Genomic DNA, 18,174 nt, shown 5'->3' on the forward strand with positions numbered 1-18,174 from the left:
TTTAGATATTTAATCCATTTTGAGTTTATTTTTGTGTATGGTGTTAGGGAGTGTTCTAATTTCATTCTTTTACATGTAGCTGTCCAGTTTTCCGAGCACCACTTATTGAAGAGTCTGTCTCTTCTCCATTGTATATTCTTGCCTCCTTTATCAAAGATAAGGTGACCGTATGTGCGTGGGTTTATCTCTGGGCTTTCTATCCTGTTCCATTGATCTATATTTCTGTTTTGGTGCCAGTACCATGCTGTCTTGATGACTGTAGCTTTGTAGTATAGTCTGAAGAGCAGGAGCCTGATTCCTCCAGCTCCGTTTTCTTTCTCAAGATTGCTTTGACTATTCGGGGTCTTTTGTGTTTCCATACACATTGTGAAATTTTTTGTTCTAGTTCTGTGAAAAATGCCAGTGGTAGTTTGATAGGGATTGCATTGAATCTGTAGATTGCTTTGGGTAGATTAGTCATGTTCACAACGTTGATTCTTCCAATCCAAGGACATGGTCTATCTCTCCATCTGTTTGTATCATCTTTAATTTCTTTCATCAGTGTCTTATAATTTTCTGCATACAGGTCTTTTGTCTCCTTAGGTAGGTTTATTCCTAGGTATTTTATTCTTTTTTTTCCAATGGCAAATGGGACTGTTTCCTTAATTTCTCTCTCAGATTTTTCATCATTAGTATATCGGAATGCAAGAGATTTCTGTGCATTAATTTTGTATCCTGCTACTTTACCAAATTCATTATTAGCCTTAATTAGTTTCCTGTAGCATCTTTACGATTCTCTATGTATAGTATCATGTCATCTGCAAACAGTGACAGCTTTACTTCTTCTTTTCCAATTTGGATTCCTTTTATTTGTTTTTCTTCTCTGATTGCTGTGGCTACAGCTTCCAAAACTATGTTGAATAATAGTGGTGAGAGTGGGCAACCTTGTCTTATTCCTGATCTTAGTGGAAATGGTTTCAGCTTTTCACCATTGAGGATGTTTGCTGTGGGTTTCTCATATATGGCCTTTAGTATGTTGAAGAAAGTTCCCTCTATGCCTACTTTCTGGAGGGTTTTTTATCATAAATGGGTGTTGAATTTTGTCAAAAGCTTTCTCTGTATCTATTAAGATGACCCCATTGTTTTTCTCCTTCATTTTGTTTATATGGTGTATCACGTTGATTGATTTGCATATATTGAAGAATCCTTGCATTCCTGGGATAAACCCCCCTTGATCATAGTGTATGATCCTTTTAATGTGCTGTTGGATTCTGTTTTCTAGTATTTATTTGCGGATTTTTGCATTTATGTTCATCAGTGATATTGGCCTATAGTTTTCTTTCTTTGTGACATCTTTGTTTGGTTTTGGTATCAGGGTGATGGTGGCCTCGTTGAATGAGTTTGGGAGTGTTCCTCCCTCTGCTATATTGTGGAAGAGTTTGAGAAGGATGGGTGTTAGCTCTTCTCTAAATGTTTGATAGAATTCGCCTGTGAAGCCATCTGGTCCTGGGCTTTTGTTTGTTGGAAAATTTTTAATCACAGTCTCAATTTCAGTGCTTGTGACTGGTCTGTTTATATTTTCTATTTCTTCCTCGTTCAGTCTCAGAAGGTTGCGATTTTCTAAGAATGTGTCCATTTCTTCCAGGTTGTCCGTTTTATAGGCATATAATTGCCTGTAGTAATCTCTCATGATCCTTTGTATTCTGCAGTGTCAGTTGTTACTTCTCCTTTTTCATTTCTAATTCTGTTGATTGGAGTCTTCTCCCTTTTTTCCTTGATGAGTCTGGCTAATGGTTTATCAATTTTGTTCGTTTTCTCAAAGAACCAGCTTTTAGTTTTATTGATCTTTGCTATCGTTTCCTTCATTTCTTTTCCATTTATTTTTGATCTGATGTTTATGATTTCTTTCCTTCTGCTACCTTTGGGTTTTCTTTTGGTTCTCCTTTCTCTAATTCCATTAGGTGTAAGGTTAGGTTTTTTATTTGAGATGTTTCCTGTTTCTTAAGTTAGGATTGTATTGCTATAACCTTCCCTCTTAGAACTGCTTTTGATGCATCCCATAGGTTTTGGGTCTTTGTGTCTTCATGGTCATTTGTTTCTAGGTATTTTTTGATTTCCTCTTTGATTTCTTTAGTGATATCTTGGTTACTTGGTAGTTTATTGTTTATCCTCCATGTGTGTGTACATTTTACAGAATTTTTCCTGTGATTGATTGTAGTCTCATAGCATTGTCGTTAGAAAAGATACTTGATATGATTTCAATTTTCCTCAGTTTACCAAGTTTTGATTTGTTACCCATGATATGATCTATCCTGAAGAATTTTCCATGAACACTTGAGAAGAAAGTGTATTTTGTTGTTTTTGAATGGAATGTCCTATAAATATTAATTAAGTTCATGTTGTTTAATGTATCATTTAGAGCATGTGTTTCATTATTTATTTTCATTTTGGATGATCTGTCCATTGGTGAATGTGGGGTGTTAACGTCCCCTACTCTGAGTGTGTTACTGTCAACTTCTCCTTTTACGGCTGTTAGCATTTGCCTTATATATTGAGGTGCTCCTATGTTGGGTCCATAAATATTTACAATTGTTAAATCTTCTTGGATTGACCCCTTCATCATTATGCAGTGTCCTTCTTTGTCTCTTGTAGTAGTCTTTATTTTTAAGTCTATTTTGTCTAATATGAGAATTGCTACTCCAGGTTTCCTTTGATTTCCATTTGCATGAAACTTCTTTTTGCATCCCCTCACTTTCAGTCTGTATGTGTCCCTAAGTCTGAAGTGGGTCTCCTGTAGACAGCATATATACGGGTCTTGTTTTTGTATCCATTCAGCCAGTCTATGTCTTTTGGTTGGAGCATTTAATCCATTTATATTTAAGGAAATTATTGATATGTATGTTCTTTTTGCCATTTTCTTAATTGCTTTGGGTTTGTTATTGTAGGTCTCTTCCTTCTCTTGTGTTTCTTGCCTAGAGAAATTCCTTTAGCATTTGTTGTAAAGCTGGTTTGGTGTTGCGGAACTCTCTTAGCTTTTGCTTGTCTGTAAAGCTTTTATTTTCTCTGTCGAATCTGAATGAGATCCTTGCTGTTTAGAGTAATCTTGGTTGTAGGTATTTCCCTTTCATCACTTTATATATATATCCTACCACTTCCTTCTGGCTTGCAGAGTTTCTGCTGAAAGATCAGCTGGTAACCTTTTGGGGATTCCCTTGTATGTTATTTGTTGTTTTTCCCTTGTTGCTTTCAATATGTTTTCTTTGTATTTAATTTTTGATAGTTTGATTAATATGTGTCTTGGTGTGTTTCTCCTTGGATTTTTCCTGTATGGGACTTTCTACACTTCCTGGACTTGATTAATTATTTCCTTTCCCGTATTAGGGAAGTTTTCAACTCTAATCTCTTCAAATATTTTCTCAGTCCCTTTCTTTTTCTCTTCTTCTTCTGGGACCTCTATAATTCGAATGTTGGTATGTTTAATGTTGTCCCAGAGGTCTCTGAGAGTGTCCTCGATTCTTTTCATTCCTTTTTCTTTATTCTGCTCTGCAGTCGTTATTTCCACTATTTTATCTTCCAGGTCACTTATCCGTTCTTCTACCTCAGTTATTCTGCTCTTGATTCCTTCTAGAGAATTTTTAATTTCATTTATTGTGTTGTTCATCACTGTTTGATTGCTCTTTAGTTCTTCTAGGTCCTTGTTAAACGTTCCTTGTACTTTTTACCTTGCTCCTTCATCTGCTTTGTTTTTCTCTGTCTTCTCATTTTGCTTAACTTATTGTGTTTGGGGTCTCCTTTTCGCAGGCTGCAGGTCCGTAGTTTCCATTCGTTTTGGTGTCTGCCCGCAGTGTCTAAGGTTGGTTCAGTGGCTTGTGTAGGCTTTGTGGTGGAGGGGACTAGTGCCTGTGTTCTGGTGGATGAGGTTGGATCTTGTCTTCTGGTGGGCAGGACAGCATCCAATGGTGTGTTTTGGGGTATCTGTGACCTTATTATTATTTTAGGCAGCCTCTCTGCTAACGGGTGGGGTTGTGTTCCTCTCTTGCTAGTTGTTTCCCATAGGGTGTCCAGTATTGTAGCTTGCTGGTTGTTGAGTGGAGCTGGGTCTTAGCGTTGAGATGGAGATCTCTGGGAGAACTTTCACCATTTGATATTGCGTGGAGCTGTGATGTCTCTGGTGGTCCAATGTCCTGAAGTTGGCTCTCCCACCTCAGAGGGACAGACCTGACGCCCAGCCAGAGCACCAAGACCCTGTCAGCCACACGGCTCAGAAGAAAAGGGAGAAAAAAAGAAAGAGAAAAGGAAAAACAAAATAAAGTTTTTAAAATAAAAAATTATTAAAAATAAAAAACAGTAAAAAGTAATTAGAAAAAGAAAAAACAACCAAACAAACATAACAAACAGACAGACATAACCCTGGAAGAAATGGTAAAAGCAAAGCTATACAGACAAAATCACACAAGGAAGCATACTCATACTTACAGAAAAAGAAAAAGGAAAAAACATATGTATATATCATTGCTCCCAATGTCCACTGCCTCAAATTTGGGTTGATTCGTTGTCTATTCAGGTATTCCACCGATGCAGGGTACATCAAGTTGAATGTGTAGATTATACTGCTGCTCCTGAGGCTGCTGGGAGAAATTTCCCTTTCTCTTCTTTGTTCGCACAGCTCCTGGGGTTCAGCTTTGGATTGGCTCCGCCTCTGCAAGTAGGTCACCGGAGGGCGTCTGTTCCCTGCCCAGACAGAACGGGGTTAAAGTAGCAGTTGATTAGGGCGCTCTGGCTCACTCAGGCTGGGGGGAAGGTGGGGTACGGAAGGTGGGGCGAGCCTGCGGCGGCAGAGGCCATCATGATGTTGCAATAACCTGACGTGCGCCGTGTGTTCCCCGGGGAAGTTGTCACTGGATCATGGGACCCTGGCAGTGGCGGGTTGCACAGGCTCCCAGGAGGGGAGGATAGTGACCTGTGCTTGCACACAGGCTTCTTGGTGGCTGCAGTAGCAGCCTTAGCATTTCATGCCCACCTCTGGGGTCTGCACTGATAGCCGCAGCTCGTGCCCCTCTCTGGAGCCTGTTTAGGGGGTGCTCTGAAAACCCTCTCCTCACACACCCCGAAACAATGGCTTCTGCCATCTTGAAGGTCTCCCCTGCTTCCCATAGATTTTTGAAAGTTGTGTTTCCACTTTCATTTGTCCTGAGGTATTTTAACATTTCCTCTTTGATTTCTTCATTGACCCATTGGTCTTTTAGTAGCATATTGTTTCGTCTCCACTTGCTTGTGTTTTCCTCATTTTTCTTTTGTAATTGATTCCTAGTTTCATACCGTTGTGGTTGGAAAAAATGCTTAATCTAATTTCTAGTCTCTTAAATTTGTTGAGAAACTTGTTTTGTGGCCTAGCATGTGATCTATCCTGGAGAACGTTTCATGTGCCCTTGAAAAGAATGTGTATTTTGCTCTTTGGGATGGAATGTCATTTAAGTCATTATCTATTAAATTCAACTTGTCTATTGTGTCATTTAAGACCATTGTTACCTTATTGATTTTTTTGTCTTGGTTGTCTGTCCACTGATGTAAGTGGGGTATTAAAAGTTCCCTACTATCATTGTATTAGTGTCAATTTCTCCCTTTAAGTATGTTAATATTTGCCTTACATATTTACATTCTCCTGTATTGGGTACATACATGTTAATGAATTTAATATCCTCCTCTTGTATTGATCATTTATCATTGTATAATGCCCTTTTTTGTCTTTTGTTGTAGCCTTTGTTTTAAAGTCTATTTGTCTGATATGAGTATTGCTACCCCTGCTTTCTTGTCATTTCCATTTGGATGAAATATCTTTGTCTATCCTCACACTTTCAGTCTGTGTGTGTCTTTAGCTCTGAAGTGAGTGTCTTGTACAGCATATATATGGATCTTGTTATTTTATCCAATCAACCACCCTGTGTCTTTTGTTTTGTTTTGCTTTTATTGGAGTATAGTTGATTTACAATGTTGTGTTAGTTTCTGCTGTACAGCAAAGTGGATCAGTTATACATAAACATAGATCCAATCTTTTTTAGATTCTTTCCCCATATACGTCTTTAGAGAGTATTGAGAAGAGTTCCCTGTGCTATACAGTAGGTACCCTATGTCTTTTGATTGGAGCATTTAGTCCATTGACATTTAAAGTAAGTATTGATAGGTATCTACTTATTGCCATTTTATTACTTGTTTTCTGGTTATTTTTGTACTTCTTTGTTCATTTCTTTTTCTTCCCTTGTGGTTTGTAGACTCACACACCCCGAAACAATGGTCTCTTGCCTCTTAGGCAGGTCCAGACATTTTCCCCAGCTCCCTCCCAGCTATGTGTGGCGCACTAGCCCTCTTCAGGCTATGTTCATGCAGCCAGCCCCAGTCCTCTCCCTGGGATCTGACCTCTGAAGAAGCTGGAGCCTCAGGTTCCCACCCCCACCCGTCTTGGCGGTTGAGCAGACAAGCCTCTTGGGCTGGTGAGTGCTGGTTGGCACCGATTCTCTGTGCAGATATCTCTCCACTTTGCCCTCTGCACCCCTGTTGCTGCGTTCTCCTCCTTAGCTTTGAAGCTTCCACCCTGCCACCCCCTGTCTCTGCCAGTAAGAGGCTTCCTAGTGTGTGGAAACTTTTCCTCCTTCACAGCTCCCTCCCAGAGGTGCAGGTCCTGTCCCTATTCTTTTGTGTCTGTTTTTTTCTTTTTTCTTTTGCCCTACCCAGGTATGTGGGGAGTTTCTTGCCTTTGGGGAAGTCTGAGGTCTTCTGCCAGTGTTCAGTAGGTGTTTTGTAGGAGTTGTTCCACATGTAGATGTATTTCTGATGTATTTGTGGGGAGGAAAGTGATCTCCACATCTTACTCTTCTGCCATCTTGAAGGTCTCCCCTGCTTCCCATAGATTTTTGAAAGTTGTGTTTCCACTTTCATTTGTCCTGAGGTATTTTAACATTTCCTCTTTGATTTCTTCATTGACCCATTGGTCTTTTAGTAGCATATTGTTTCGTCTCCACTTGCTTGTGTTTTCCTCATTTTTCTTTTGTAATTGATTCCTAGTTTCATACCGTTGTGGTTGGAAAAAATGCTTAATCTAATTTCTAGTCTCTTAAATTTGTTGAGAAACTTGTTTTGTGGCCTAGCATGTGATCTATCCTGGAGAACGTTTCATGTGCCCTTGAAAAGAATGTGTATTTTGCTCTTTGGGATGGAATGTCATTTAAGTCATTATCTATTAAATTCAACTTGTCTATTGTGTCATTTAAGACCATTGTTACCTTATTGATTTTTTTGTCTTGGTTGTCTGTCCACTGATGTAAGTGGGGTATTAAAAGTTCCCTACTATCATTGTATTAGTGTCAATTTCTCCCTTTAAGTATGTTAATATTTGCCTTACATATTTACATTCTCCTGTATTGGGTACATACATGTTAATGAATTTAATATCCTCCTCTTGTATTGATCATTTATCATTGTATAATGCCCTTTTTTGTCTTTTGTTGTAGCCTTTGTTTTAAAGTCTATTTGTCTGATATGAGTATTGCTACCCCTGCTTTCTTGTCATTTCCATTTGGATGAAATATCTTTGTCTATCCTCACACTTTCAGTCTGTGTGTGTCTTTAGCTCTGAAGTGAGTGTCTTGTACAGCATATATATGGATCTTGTTATTTTATCCAATCAACCACCCTGTGTCTTTTGTTTTGTTTTGCTTTTATTGGAGTATAGTTGATTTACAATGTTGTGTTAGTTTCTGCTGTACAGCAAAGTGGATCAGTTATACATAAACATAGATCCAATCTTTTTTAGATTCTTTCCCCATATACGTCTTTAGAGAGTATTGAGAAGAGTTCCCTGTGCTATACAGTAGGTACCCTATGTCTTTTGATTGGAGCATTTAGTCCATTGACATTTAAAGTAAGTATTGATAGGTATCTACTTATTGCCATTTTATTACTTGTTTTCTGGTTATTTTTGTACTTCTTTGTTCATTTCTTTTTCTTCCCTTGTGGTTTGTAGATTTTCTTAAATGGTATGTGTGTGTTCCTTTCTTTTTAGTTTTTTTTTTAATCTATGTTAGGTTTTTGATTTGTGCTTACCATCGGTTTCCTATATGTTGACCTATAACTATATCTACTTGTTTTAAACTGGTAGTCATTTAAGTTCAACCACATTTTAAAGATCTACATTTTTTACTCCTCTCCCCCACATTGTGTGTTTTTGATGACATATTTTACATCTTCATGTTTGTCTCTTACCTTTGTATCATTGTACTTGATTTTACATTTTTTGTCTTTTTTTTTAATTAATAAACTTTATTTTCTTAGAGCAATTGTAGGTTCACAGCAAAATTGAACAGAAAGTACAGAGCGTTCTCCTATACCCCATGCCCACACGTGCACAGTACCTCCCCCCGTTATCAACATCCTGCCCCAAAGGGGTACATTTGTTAACTGATGAATCTACAGTGATATATCATTAGTACCCAAAGTGCACAGTTTACATTAGGGTTCACCTTTGGTATTGTACATTCTATGGGTTTTGACAAATGTATGACTTGTATCTACTATTGTAGTATCATGTGAAATAGTTCAGCTGCCGTAAAAGTCCTCTGTGCTCCAGCTATTCATCCCTCCCTCCCACCTAACCTCTGGCAAACACTGATCATGTTACTGTCTTCACAGCTTGTCTTTTTGCAGAATGTCATATAGTTGGAATCATATAGTATGTAGCTTTTTCAGATTGGCTTCTTTCACTTAGTAATGTGCATTTAAGGGTCCTCTATGTCTTCTCATGGCTTGATAGTTATTTCTTTTTTTTGTTAGTTTCTGCTTTATAACAAAGTGAATCAGTTATGCATATATATATGTTCCCATATCTCTTCCCTCTTGCATCTCCCTCCCTCCCACCCTCCCTATCCCACCCCTCTGGGTGGTCACAAGCCATACTAGTTTACTTAAGTGATTGGTCTACATCCTTTACTATATATTTTCCTTTACTAGTGGGATTTTTCCTTTCCTATAAACTCTTACTTCTTGTAGCCTTTTCTTTTACATTTAAAGAAAACCCTTTAACACTTCATCTAAGGTCAGTTTACTATTGATTAACTCTTTTAGTTTTTGGTTGAGTAGTTCTTTATCTCTCCTTCAATTCTGAATGATAGCCTTGCTTGGTAGTGTATCCTAGGTTGTAGATTTTTCCCTTTCAGCACTTTAAATATATTATGCTACTCCCTTATGGCCTGCAAAATTTCTGCAGAAAAATCAGCTGATAGCCTTATGGGGGTTCCATTGTATGTGACTCTTTATTTTTCTCTTGCTGACTTTAGAATTCTCTCTTTAACTTTCACCATTTTAAGTCTGATATGTCTTGGTCTGGTTCTCCTGGAGTTCATCTTGTTTAGGACTCTCTGTGTTCCCTGTACCTGGAAGTCTATTTCCTTCTTCAGCTTTGGGAATTTTTCATCCATAATTCCATCAAGTACATTTTCTACCCCTTTCTCTCTCTCTCTTCTCCTTCTGGGACCCCTACAGTGCAAATGTTAGTATGCTTGATGGTGTCTCATAATCCCGTTAAACTATTCTCATTTTCAAAAATGTGTTTTTATTTTTGCTCTTCTGATTGCATGATTTACATTCTTTTATCTTCCAGATCACTTAGGCATTCTTCTGTATCACCTTATCTTCTATTAATTCCCTCTAGTGTATTTTTCATTTCAATTATTGTATTCTTCAGTTCTGACTGGTTTGTTTTTATACTTTCTAGTTACTTGCTAAAATTCTCACCGTGTTCATCTATTCTTTCCCCAAGTTCAGCTAGTATTCTTATTACTAAAGCTTTGAACTCTTTATCTGGTAAATTAATTATCTGGTAAGTTAATTATCTCTGTTTCATTAGGATTTTTTCAGGTTTTTTTTCTTGTTCTTTCATTTGAAACATATTCTTCTGTCTTCTCATTTTGTTTAACTTTCTCTGTCTCTATGAAGTTAGGTGACAGAGTTACCTATCTGACACTTCTGTGGGAGCATCCCTATGCAGTCTACATGTGCCCAGTGGCTATGGTAGGAGAGCCGGATCTGACGTGAGCAAGAGTCACATCTTCCCCCTAGGGTGTGCTGGCAGCTATCAGCTTGGTAGAAGGTGGTGCTGGAGATGGAAGGGCTAGAGCCGGAGCCAGGGCTTCTTCTATGCTCAGCAGCCATCACTGCCTCACTGGGGGCAGAGTTGGTGCCCAAGGTACTGGAGCAGAAGCCCTGCAGGTCAGGTCCAAGCTGGTTCCTTTCCCTCTTAAGTGTGTGCACCACGCCCCTGGCAATGGCACCTCTGCCCTAGTGGAGAGCAGCACTGGAGCAACAAGTACTAGAGGGGGCCTGCGGGACAGGCCAGGGTAAGTGCTGGGACAGCCCCAGCAAGTTAGTCTGAGCCCCAGGCAATTTTCAATCTGCTGCTTCCTCGTGTACATGCTGGTAATGGCTGCCTTCCCCTTGTTCAGAGCCAGGGTTGGGTCCGAGGCAGCTCCATTCTCTCTAAGTGTGAACACTCTCCTTGGCAGCAGCAGCCTTTGTGGCAGTGGAGAGCTGCACCAGAGCAAGAGAGGCTGGAGTGGGCACCCGGTGCAGTCTGGAGAGCAGGCTGTGGCAGTGGCGGGAAACCAGCCAGAGCTCCAGGTAGTTTTCAGTCTGTTTCCTCCGCCTTGTTCCCTGGGAATAAGCAAGTGTGTGCATGCTCTTCATGAGTGGAGTGTCAGTTTCTTACAGCCTTCCAGTAAGTCCCACTGGTTTTCAAATCAGCTAAGGGGACTCGTCTTCTCCGAGTCAGGCCCAACATATGGCTTGAACCCATCACTCCCCATGGAGGATCCTTGAGACTGTGATATCCCCTGCCTCTTGTGTGTCCCCTACTTGGGCACTTTTCCCAACTAGATCGCTTTTCCTCCCTTCCTGCCCAACTCTGTGCAACTCTTTCTTTATAGCCTTGGTTGTAGAAGAGCCTTTATGTCAGGCTCCAGGTTGTTTTCAGCAAGAGTTGCTTCATACGTAAGATATATTTTGATGTGTTCATGGAAGGAGGTGAGCTCAGCATCCTCCTACTCTGCCATCTTGATCTCCCTCCCATCTGCCCCTGACTTTCCACAGGAGACAAGTAAGATGATCATCCTACATTTTCCCCCTTTGGACTTCCTCAGAGTATTTCCATACTAAAATGTTGTTGTTATCTTTGCTGTTTTAGTGGCGATGATACTGTCTAAGACTTAAATTTGTAACAATGTACCTATAGCTGAAGAGTCCAAATCCAAGCTAAGGACAGGTGATGAAGGTCAAGGAATAATGAGAATGTCCTGAGATGGATCTCTGAGGTTTTCATTTTCACAGACACATTTTTGTGCAACGTGTATAAGTCATCTACCATTAGTTGTAAATCAATGTGACATTCATTTAGCCATTCATCCTTTTTGCTGCTGCAGAACTTAGAGCTCCTTCCTGGGCTATGGCTTTAAGAAGGCAATGCAAACACAGATATACCAGTAAATTAATTCTGCAATAGAGATAGAAAGATTTAGAAATGTTAATATTCTTAAGAGACTGTTTGATTTGTGTTGAGAGGGAGCTGACTTGATTTTCTTAGAGGCTCTAAAGAATAGTGAATGTGAATGATTGGGCAAGCCAGCGTCTTTATAAAGGTGGTTTTTAAATTGCATTGCTTGAAGTGTTTACCATTTATTTACTTGACTTTTGCCCTTGCATGAAAAACCAAAAGGAAATATGTCTTACTTTGGTTTAAGAAGCTGGCGACGTGGTGAATGGGGAGTTAGAACTTAGGTATTATCTATCCCAGATTCAGGAAGTCAGGGAGATGAGGTTATACTAATGAAAACTTGTTTTCAAGATTCCCTCCACTCTGAAAATTGGGGTTTTGCATGAGAAGTTTTAGTCCCAAAATAAAAGATTGGGAAGTGCAAATGTTGTGTAAATGAGAGATCTTTCTCTTTTTCCAACTTGGTATTCCTTGATTGAAAATCTTAAATTATATTTATTGATGAGTTAGAATTCACTTCAGAGCATGTTTAAAATTCAAAATGTGACTTGATTTTTAAATCTTTGATTTACATACTTTCAGGAACCCATTTATTATAGAAATCAAGAACAGCTGTGTTCTCCCTAGGGTTGATTGTTTCAGTCAAATCCTTTTAAAACACGAATTAAGAAGATTAGGATTTAATCTTTGTTTCTTCCAACAACAAAAAATCTCATCATAGAGTTAATCTACCTCCTAGTCCAGAATGTGTTATCAGAAAGTACATATTCAATACTATCTACTTTTTAATCAATGGTATATTTATAACTTTTAGATTATTTTGTAGTTACTTCAGAAAAACTGAAAGATTGGCTCTTTTTATTTTTCCAAATTCACTGAATTTAGGAAGTATAGGGTGGTGAACCTATCACTGAGCTATTTGGTGAGTATTTTTGCCGCAAGGTACTAGAAAGACAAGAACCATCACCAAAAGTAGGAAGAGGTAACTTGTGGGTTAGCTATTATACTATGTGATACTAATCACAATGTCTTGGTAAGAAATTAAGCACCAAGTAAATCAATAACGATGGTACGCAAGTTTTGGAGAAGGTATTATAACAAAATGTTAGCATTAAAGAAACATTTGCAACCTACGAAGCCTAAACTATTTTTAAAAGCTCATTTGAGCAGCTGAAGATGTATTTGTCCCATGTGAATACTAGAGGTGGGTGGGGATAACAAGTAGCTTGCCATATCAAAGAGACTATGGCATACATGGAAAGTGTCTTTTAGAAACAGAAAAAATCCAATCAAGGAGAATGGGGAAAGCTTATAAATTAAGCAGGTCATGTGCGAACTGTCATTTAGGCTGGTTGAAAAAAGAAAAATGGGTGAAATTCTTTAAAATCAGTCATAAGTTTTTAAGTTACTCAAAAGCAGGCAGTTTACTGGGTCTATTTGGTGATGATGGTGCAACAAACTTGACAGAAAAATAATAAACTTTAATGATCTATTTGTCTAATAAAAGAAGATATAAGGGAACATGCTATCTCAATAATTTGTCTCCTGAAATTGATGACCAGGTTAAACTGTAATAAATGAACAGAGAATCTAGGTCCAATTAACAAATTAAATATAGACAGTTCATCAGAACTATATAGCATCCTGCTATATTTTGAAGGAACTCAAAGTAAGGTTTTAGGTCTGAACTAATAAAGCACTTAAGTATAAATTAGATTGACATGTATACACTGCTATATTTAAAATAAAACGCCTTCCCATGAAAAAAATAAAAATAAATTAAAAATAATAATAACATGCCATTTTTGTGAGGTTTGGAAATCTTTTTTTCTACTTGATCAGTAGTATATATTCAGCAATATGAGTTTAAGTAAGGTTAAAGGTTCTCTTGTGGGAGTAAAATTTGAATTCAAAATTGTACACTGTTAGATAAAGGATATTTCTGAATCAGGAAAGGACAGTGAATTTATAAATCGAAGTCATGCCTATACATCTGTTAACCTAAAACCTTATGCTTGATTCAGATTTTGTGGTAGCAAAATATTGATTTATTCTGGATTCCTACTGTGAGATGTGTTGTGAAAGTTAAACATATTACCATTTCCTTATGAGTACTTGCAATCATGATAAAAGCATAGAATCTTATTTCAGCCATTGATGAGAACATTACATACAGATAGGATCCCAAGTAAAGAAGAAAAAAAGGACTTGTAGATTCTTGGGTCTTTTGTGCTCTGTGTTGTTTATATGGTGGTTTAGAAGTATAGGTGCAGTGATTAGGCTGTCCAAGTTGGAGAGAGGGGAGAGTTAAAAGGTAATATTTTGCCGGTGGAATGTAAGAATTTTAACAACTCACCTACCTATAGCTTAGATTAGGTATTCTCTCATTATCACTACCATTGCATTAATGTGCAAATTGTGTATATTCAGCTGCTTTATTCTAAAAAGAGTCTGGCCCTTTGGTGTGCACCAGAGACAACACTTGCTATAGGAGATTGTGGTAGCAGGATCAGCTAAGCCCACTTAGTGTGGGTGATCCAATAGAATATGGACTAGTTGACCATTTGGGATACAGCTGTTCTAACAAAGCACATGCGGAGAGTCAAGGGAGTTTGTATGCTTTTTTTTTTTTAATGTGGTATTGTCTTATGTGATTTATTTTCCTTCATTTAAAAACTTGATGCAAAATGTTTGTGCTCTTTCCTTTCTTTCTCTCCCTGCTCCCCCTTAGAATAATATAGCCGATCCAGAAGAACTGTTCACAAAATTAGAACGCATTGGAAAAGGCTCCTTTGGAGAAGTTTTCAAAGGTATTGATAACCGTACCCAGCAAGTGGTTGCTATTAAAATCATAGACCTCGAGGAAGCTGAAGATGAAATTGAAGACATTCAGCAAGAAATAACTGTTTTGAGTCAGTGTGACAGCTCATATGTAACAAAATACTATGGATCATATTTAAAGGTAATGTGTACGCTGGATTATTTAAGTCATAAGGTATTTTCATTATAAGTATTTCTTTTTTTTAAATTCTGTTTTTCAAAAGGCAATGTCTTAAATTAGGATTTGACAGCCTTTGGCCTCCAGGCAGAACTCAGCTCCATTTGTAGTGCCAAAATAGACTGTTTTTAGATTTAGCAGCTGTATCCTGAATGTATCCCAGTACTCAGCTGCAACATTTTTCCACACCTGAACTTTTGGGTTGAGGGAGGAACAGAAAGGCAGCTGAGCCTTGAGACATATCCTTTGCCTGGAAAGAGCTTTGTCCCTGGGCTTTTACACATTATTCTCAATGGTCCAGTCTGTCTCAACCTCAGAATTCATGGCATATGTAAGCATGTCACTATTCCATTGAGTTATGGTGGTTATTTACACATCTCTCTCTCCCTCTAGGGTGTAAGCTTCTTGACAGCAGGGAGTTTAGTTCAGCCTGTCTTGGTTTTCACATCACTTAGCACAGAGCATGGCACATCTTAAGTACATGATAAATATTTGTTGAAATGGAATTAAATAGATTAATATCTGTTCCCCCCCACCAAAAAAAAGTTGGATTTTTAGTTTCCAGGATTATGGAATTAGCAGACACCTGAAGTTCCAGCAGATGGAGTTATTACTGCATCACAGAAAACTCTTTGGTGACTAAAACCCAAGAGTTCTTGGGTTCCATATTTATAGAGTCAGGATTTGTGTCTACTGAAATATAAAACAATAAATCATTAGAAAAATCTAGCTTAGAGTTTAAATTATTTTAAAATTTAAAAAATGTATCACCATATTGATATTTTTCAAAGGAGGGCAGTATTAGTTAGATCTTTGATTTTCAGGGCTTACAAGGGGGAAGGTGTTTTGTTTTTTTGTTTGTTTGTTTGTCCATCTATCTCTAGGCCAAAAGGGTGTGTTTATAACCCGTCAGGCTGTTGGCCTGCACAAAAATTGATGCTGTCTTTTTATCTTCTGCTGATCAAATATACCCTAGGATAAACTATCTATATTAGTTAATACTGATATAGAAATTCATCGATTTCCCTGACCTTTTTTTTTTTTTTTTTTTTTTTTGGCCGCGCTGCGCGACTTGCGGGATTGAACCCTGGCCCCCTGCAGGAGAAGCGCAGAGTCCTAACCACTGAACTGCCAGGGAGTTCCCCACAGAGCCTAATTTATTCTAATAGTACGTGAATTAGGTGACTGTGGCATTAATGCATAGTAGAATGAATCATTAAATAGCCAAACTATGTGTCACACACTGTACTAGGTTATGGAGATGTAAAAGTGAACAACTCCTGCCCTTAAAGAGCTCACAGTCTCATATTGCACTAAAATGGTGTAGATTTTGTGATTGAATGTGTACAAGGTACAGATGAGGCGTAAATAAGAAAATGGTCACCTCTACCCTTTTTTTCCATGATGGTATGAAGGAAAGGCTTCCAAGAGGAGTTGATACTGCTGGTAGCTCCTATACAATATACTTTTAAGTGTTAGCCAGTACTCTATTTTACTGTATACCTAATTACTTGATTCTTTGCGGTTCACTTTGCTTTTATATTCTTTCCTAAAAAGCTTATTTAGTGGGTCAGATTCCTTTTTAGGAATCCTATGGGGGTGGTCATTCAATCTCAGTGGTTTTAGGTCTCCCTTCTAATTTCCATAGCAGGCGTGGTTGTAGGCAGCCCAGGGAATTTGTTGTTGGTGGTGGTGATGTTTGTGTGTGTGTTTTGCTTATTCTGGTTTACTCTTTCTGGATTGAATCCTTGTAATTCCAGACCCACTCTAGAGCAAATCTGAACACTTGCTATTTTTAGGCACCTGTATCAGATAAGCTAGTTTTGGTGACTGACTTATATTAAAGAAGCCCTATTTAAAATGCGCTATTGTATATTATATTGAAAATGGGTACTGGCATGGTATTGAGTTTTATCGTTTGCTTACAACCTTTCTTTATTCATATTCAGTACTCCCATGGAAAATGAATTATAACTCTGTTTTTATTATTTGTTCCTAAGATTTCACATTTAAAAAAATTTTCCTCATAGTATACATGTACCAGTCACCCCCAAAATACCTAATCTTTTAATAAATCCAACTGATAGTTTGTTTTCTCCAAATCTTGATTGTTGAATGTTCTCAGGCCAGTTAGTGATACAAAACTGTTATCCAAGATGTCTTCTTACAGAATTAAACTGCATTATTTTTATCTCGTTTACCCATCATTAATTAAAATACATGATGAGAAAGCCTACTTTGAAGAACATGTTACTTCATGATAAAATTGTAGGAATACACAGATGGCTGCTATTGATTATATTTGTATCTAGATTATTTGTACACACATATTATCTCTTTATGGATATACATATATATGCACAGAGAAAAAGAAATATGATTTTATAACTCTTTAATACCATTTATTTAAATTACTTTCTTAAATTGACCACTTGTTTATTTTCCATTTATATTAAACCATAGTGTGACTTTACAGGCTTACATGGTTTTAAACTAAAATCACATCAAATATAACAGGGTTCTGTTTAGTTCAGTCGATGAAATCAAGGCTACATCCTCTAAGTACCATCGGACAACTGCATCATCAATCGACTTATGTTCTTGTTGTGGCCCATCCTTCCGTTTCAGATGACATGGGAGATTTTGTGAGTCAAGTTAATTGAGTAAAGTAGGATACAGGTTCTTTTCAGGTTGTCCTAACACAGGACATAACCAAGACCCTGACTGTTAGCTGGAGGAAAATTTATTGCACTTGGGAGAAAATTATATGCTCTCTGAAACTGTATGTAGTTGTAGTACTTTCCTTGAGACATGCAGAAATGTACTAGGTATTCATTTTGACTGAGCTCACTGTATAACTTCGTTTTTAAAAACAAGAGTAAAAACCAGACAGACACATCAGTATGACCACAATATTTTCCTTTAATTTTACTTCACTGCAGATTTTCTTGACAGACAAAGTTAGTCTTTATGACGAGTGCTAAAATAAGCAAACCCTTCCCTTCTGATCTCATAACATTGGAAGAATCTTTTATAATCTTTAAATATTTTTCTAGTTCGATGTAAATCTTAAAGTGAAGCTCACTCAGGCATTGAATAGAATTTGAATCATGCCTTTATTTGCTGCTGAAAATTGCTTTTAGATTTCTGTTTATGTTAAGGAAATATGCCCCCCTCCACATACCACAACGACTGATATTTATTTTAAAAAAAAAGAGTTGAATGATTGAAGTAAAATATTCCAGAATAGAGTCTGTACAGTTTTGTTTCCTTCTCATTATTTTTCCTGAGACTTTTGTGTGTGCTTATTTCCAATGTATGGTGAATGTTTCTGGAATATTTCTGGAATATTCTTTAATTTTTAAAAATCATAGTTTTCTTATAAAACTTGAAGGAAATTGGAGAGGGAAATATTTCCCCCTTGTACAGTGTTTTTTTTTTTCTCAAATAAGAATAGCTCTGGCGCTTCCCTGGTGGCGCAGTGGTTGAGAATCCGCCTGCCGATGCAGGGGATGCGGGTTCGTGCCCCGGTCCGGGAAGATCCCACATGCCGCGGAGCGGCTGGGCCCGTGAGCCGTGGCCGCTGAGCCTGCGCTCCGGGAGCCTGTGCTCCGCAACGGGAGAGGCCACAACAGTGAGAGGCCCGCGTACCGCAAAAAAAAAA

General features: G+C 38.0%; 1 protein-coding gene across 1 annotated transcript in view; it reads left to right on the forward strand.

Moving 5' to 3' along the window:
• STK26 (serine/threonine kinase 26) overlaps positions 1-18,174 on the forward strand; it is a 65,596-nt gene that overhangs the window by 30,663 nt on the left and 16,759 nt on the right. Inside the window, exon 3 of the mRNA XM_024128207.2 lies at positions 14,244-14,474. Coding sequence (XP_023983975.1) covers positions 14,244-14,474 — 231 coding nt within the window. The remainder of the gene's footprint in view (positions 1-14,243; positions 14,475-18,174) is intronic.

Source organism: Physeter macrocephalus, chromosome 21, assembly GCF_002837175.3.
Source record: "Physeter macrocephalus isolate SW-GA chromosome 21, ASM283717v5, whole genome shotgun sequence".
Classification (NCBI taxonomy): domain Eukaryota; kingdom Metazoa; phylum Chordata; class Mammalia; order Artiodactyla; family Physeteridae; genus Physeter; species Physeter macrocephalus.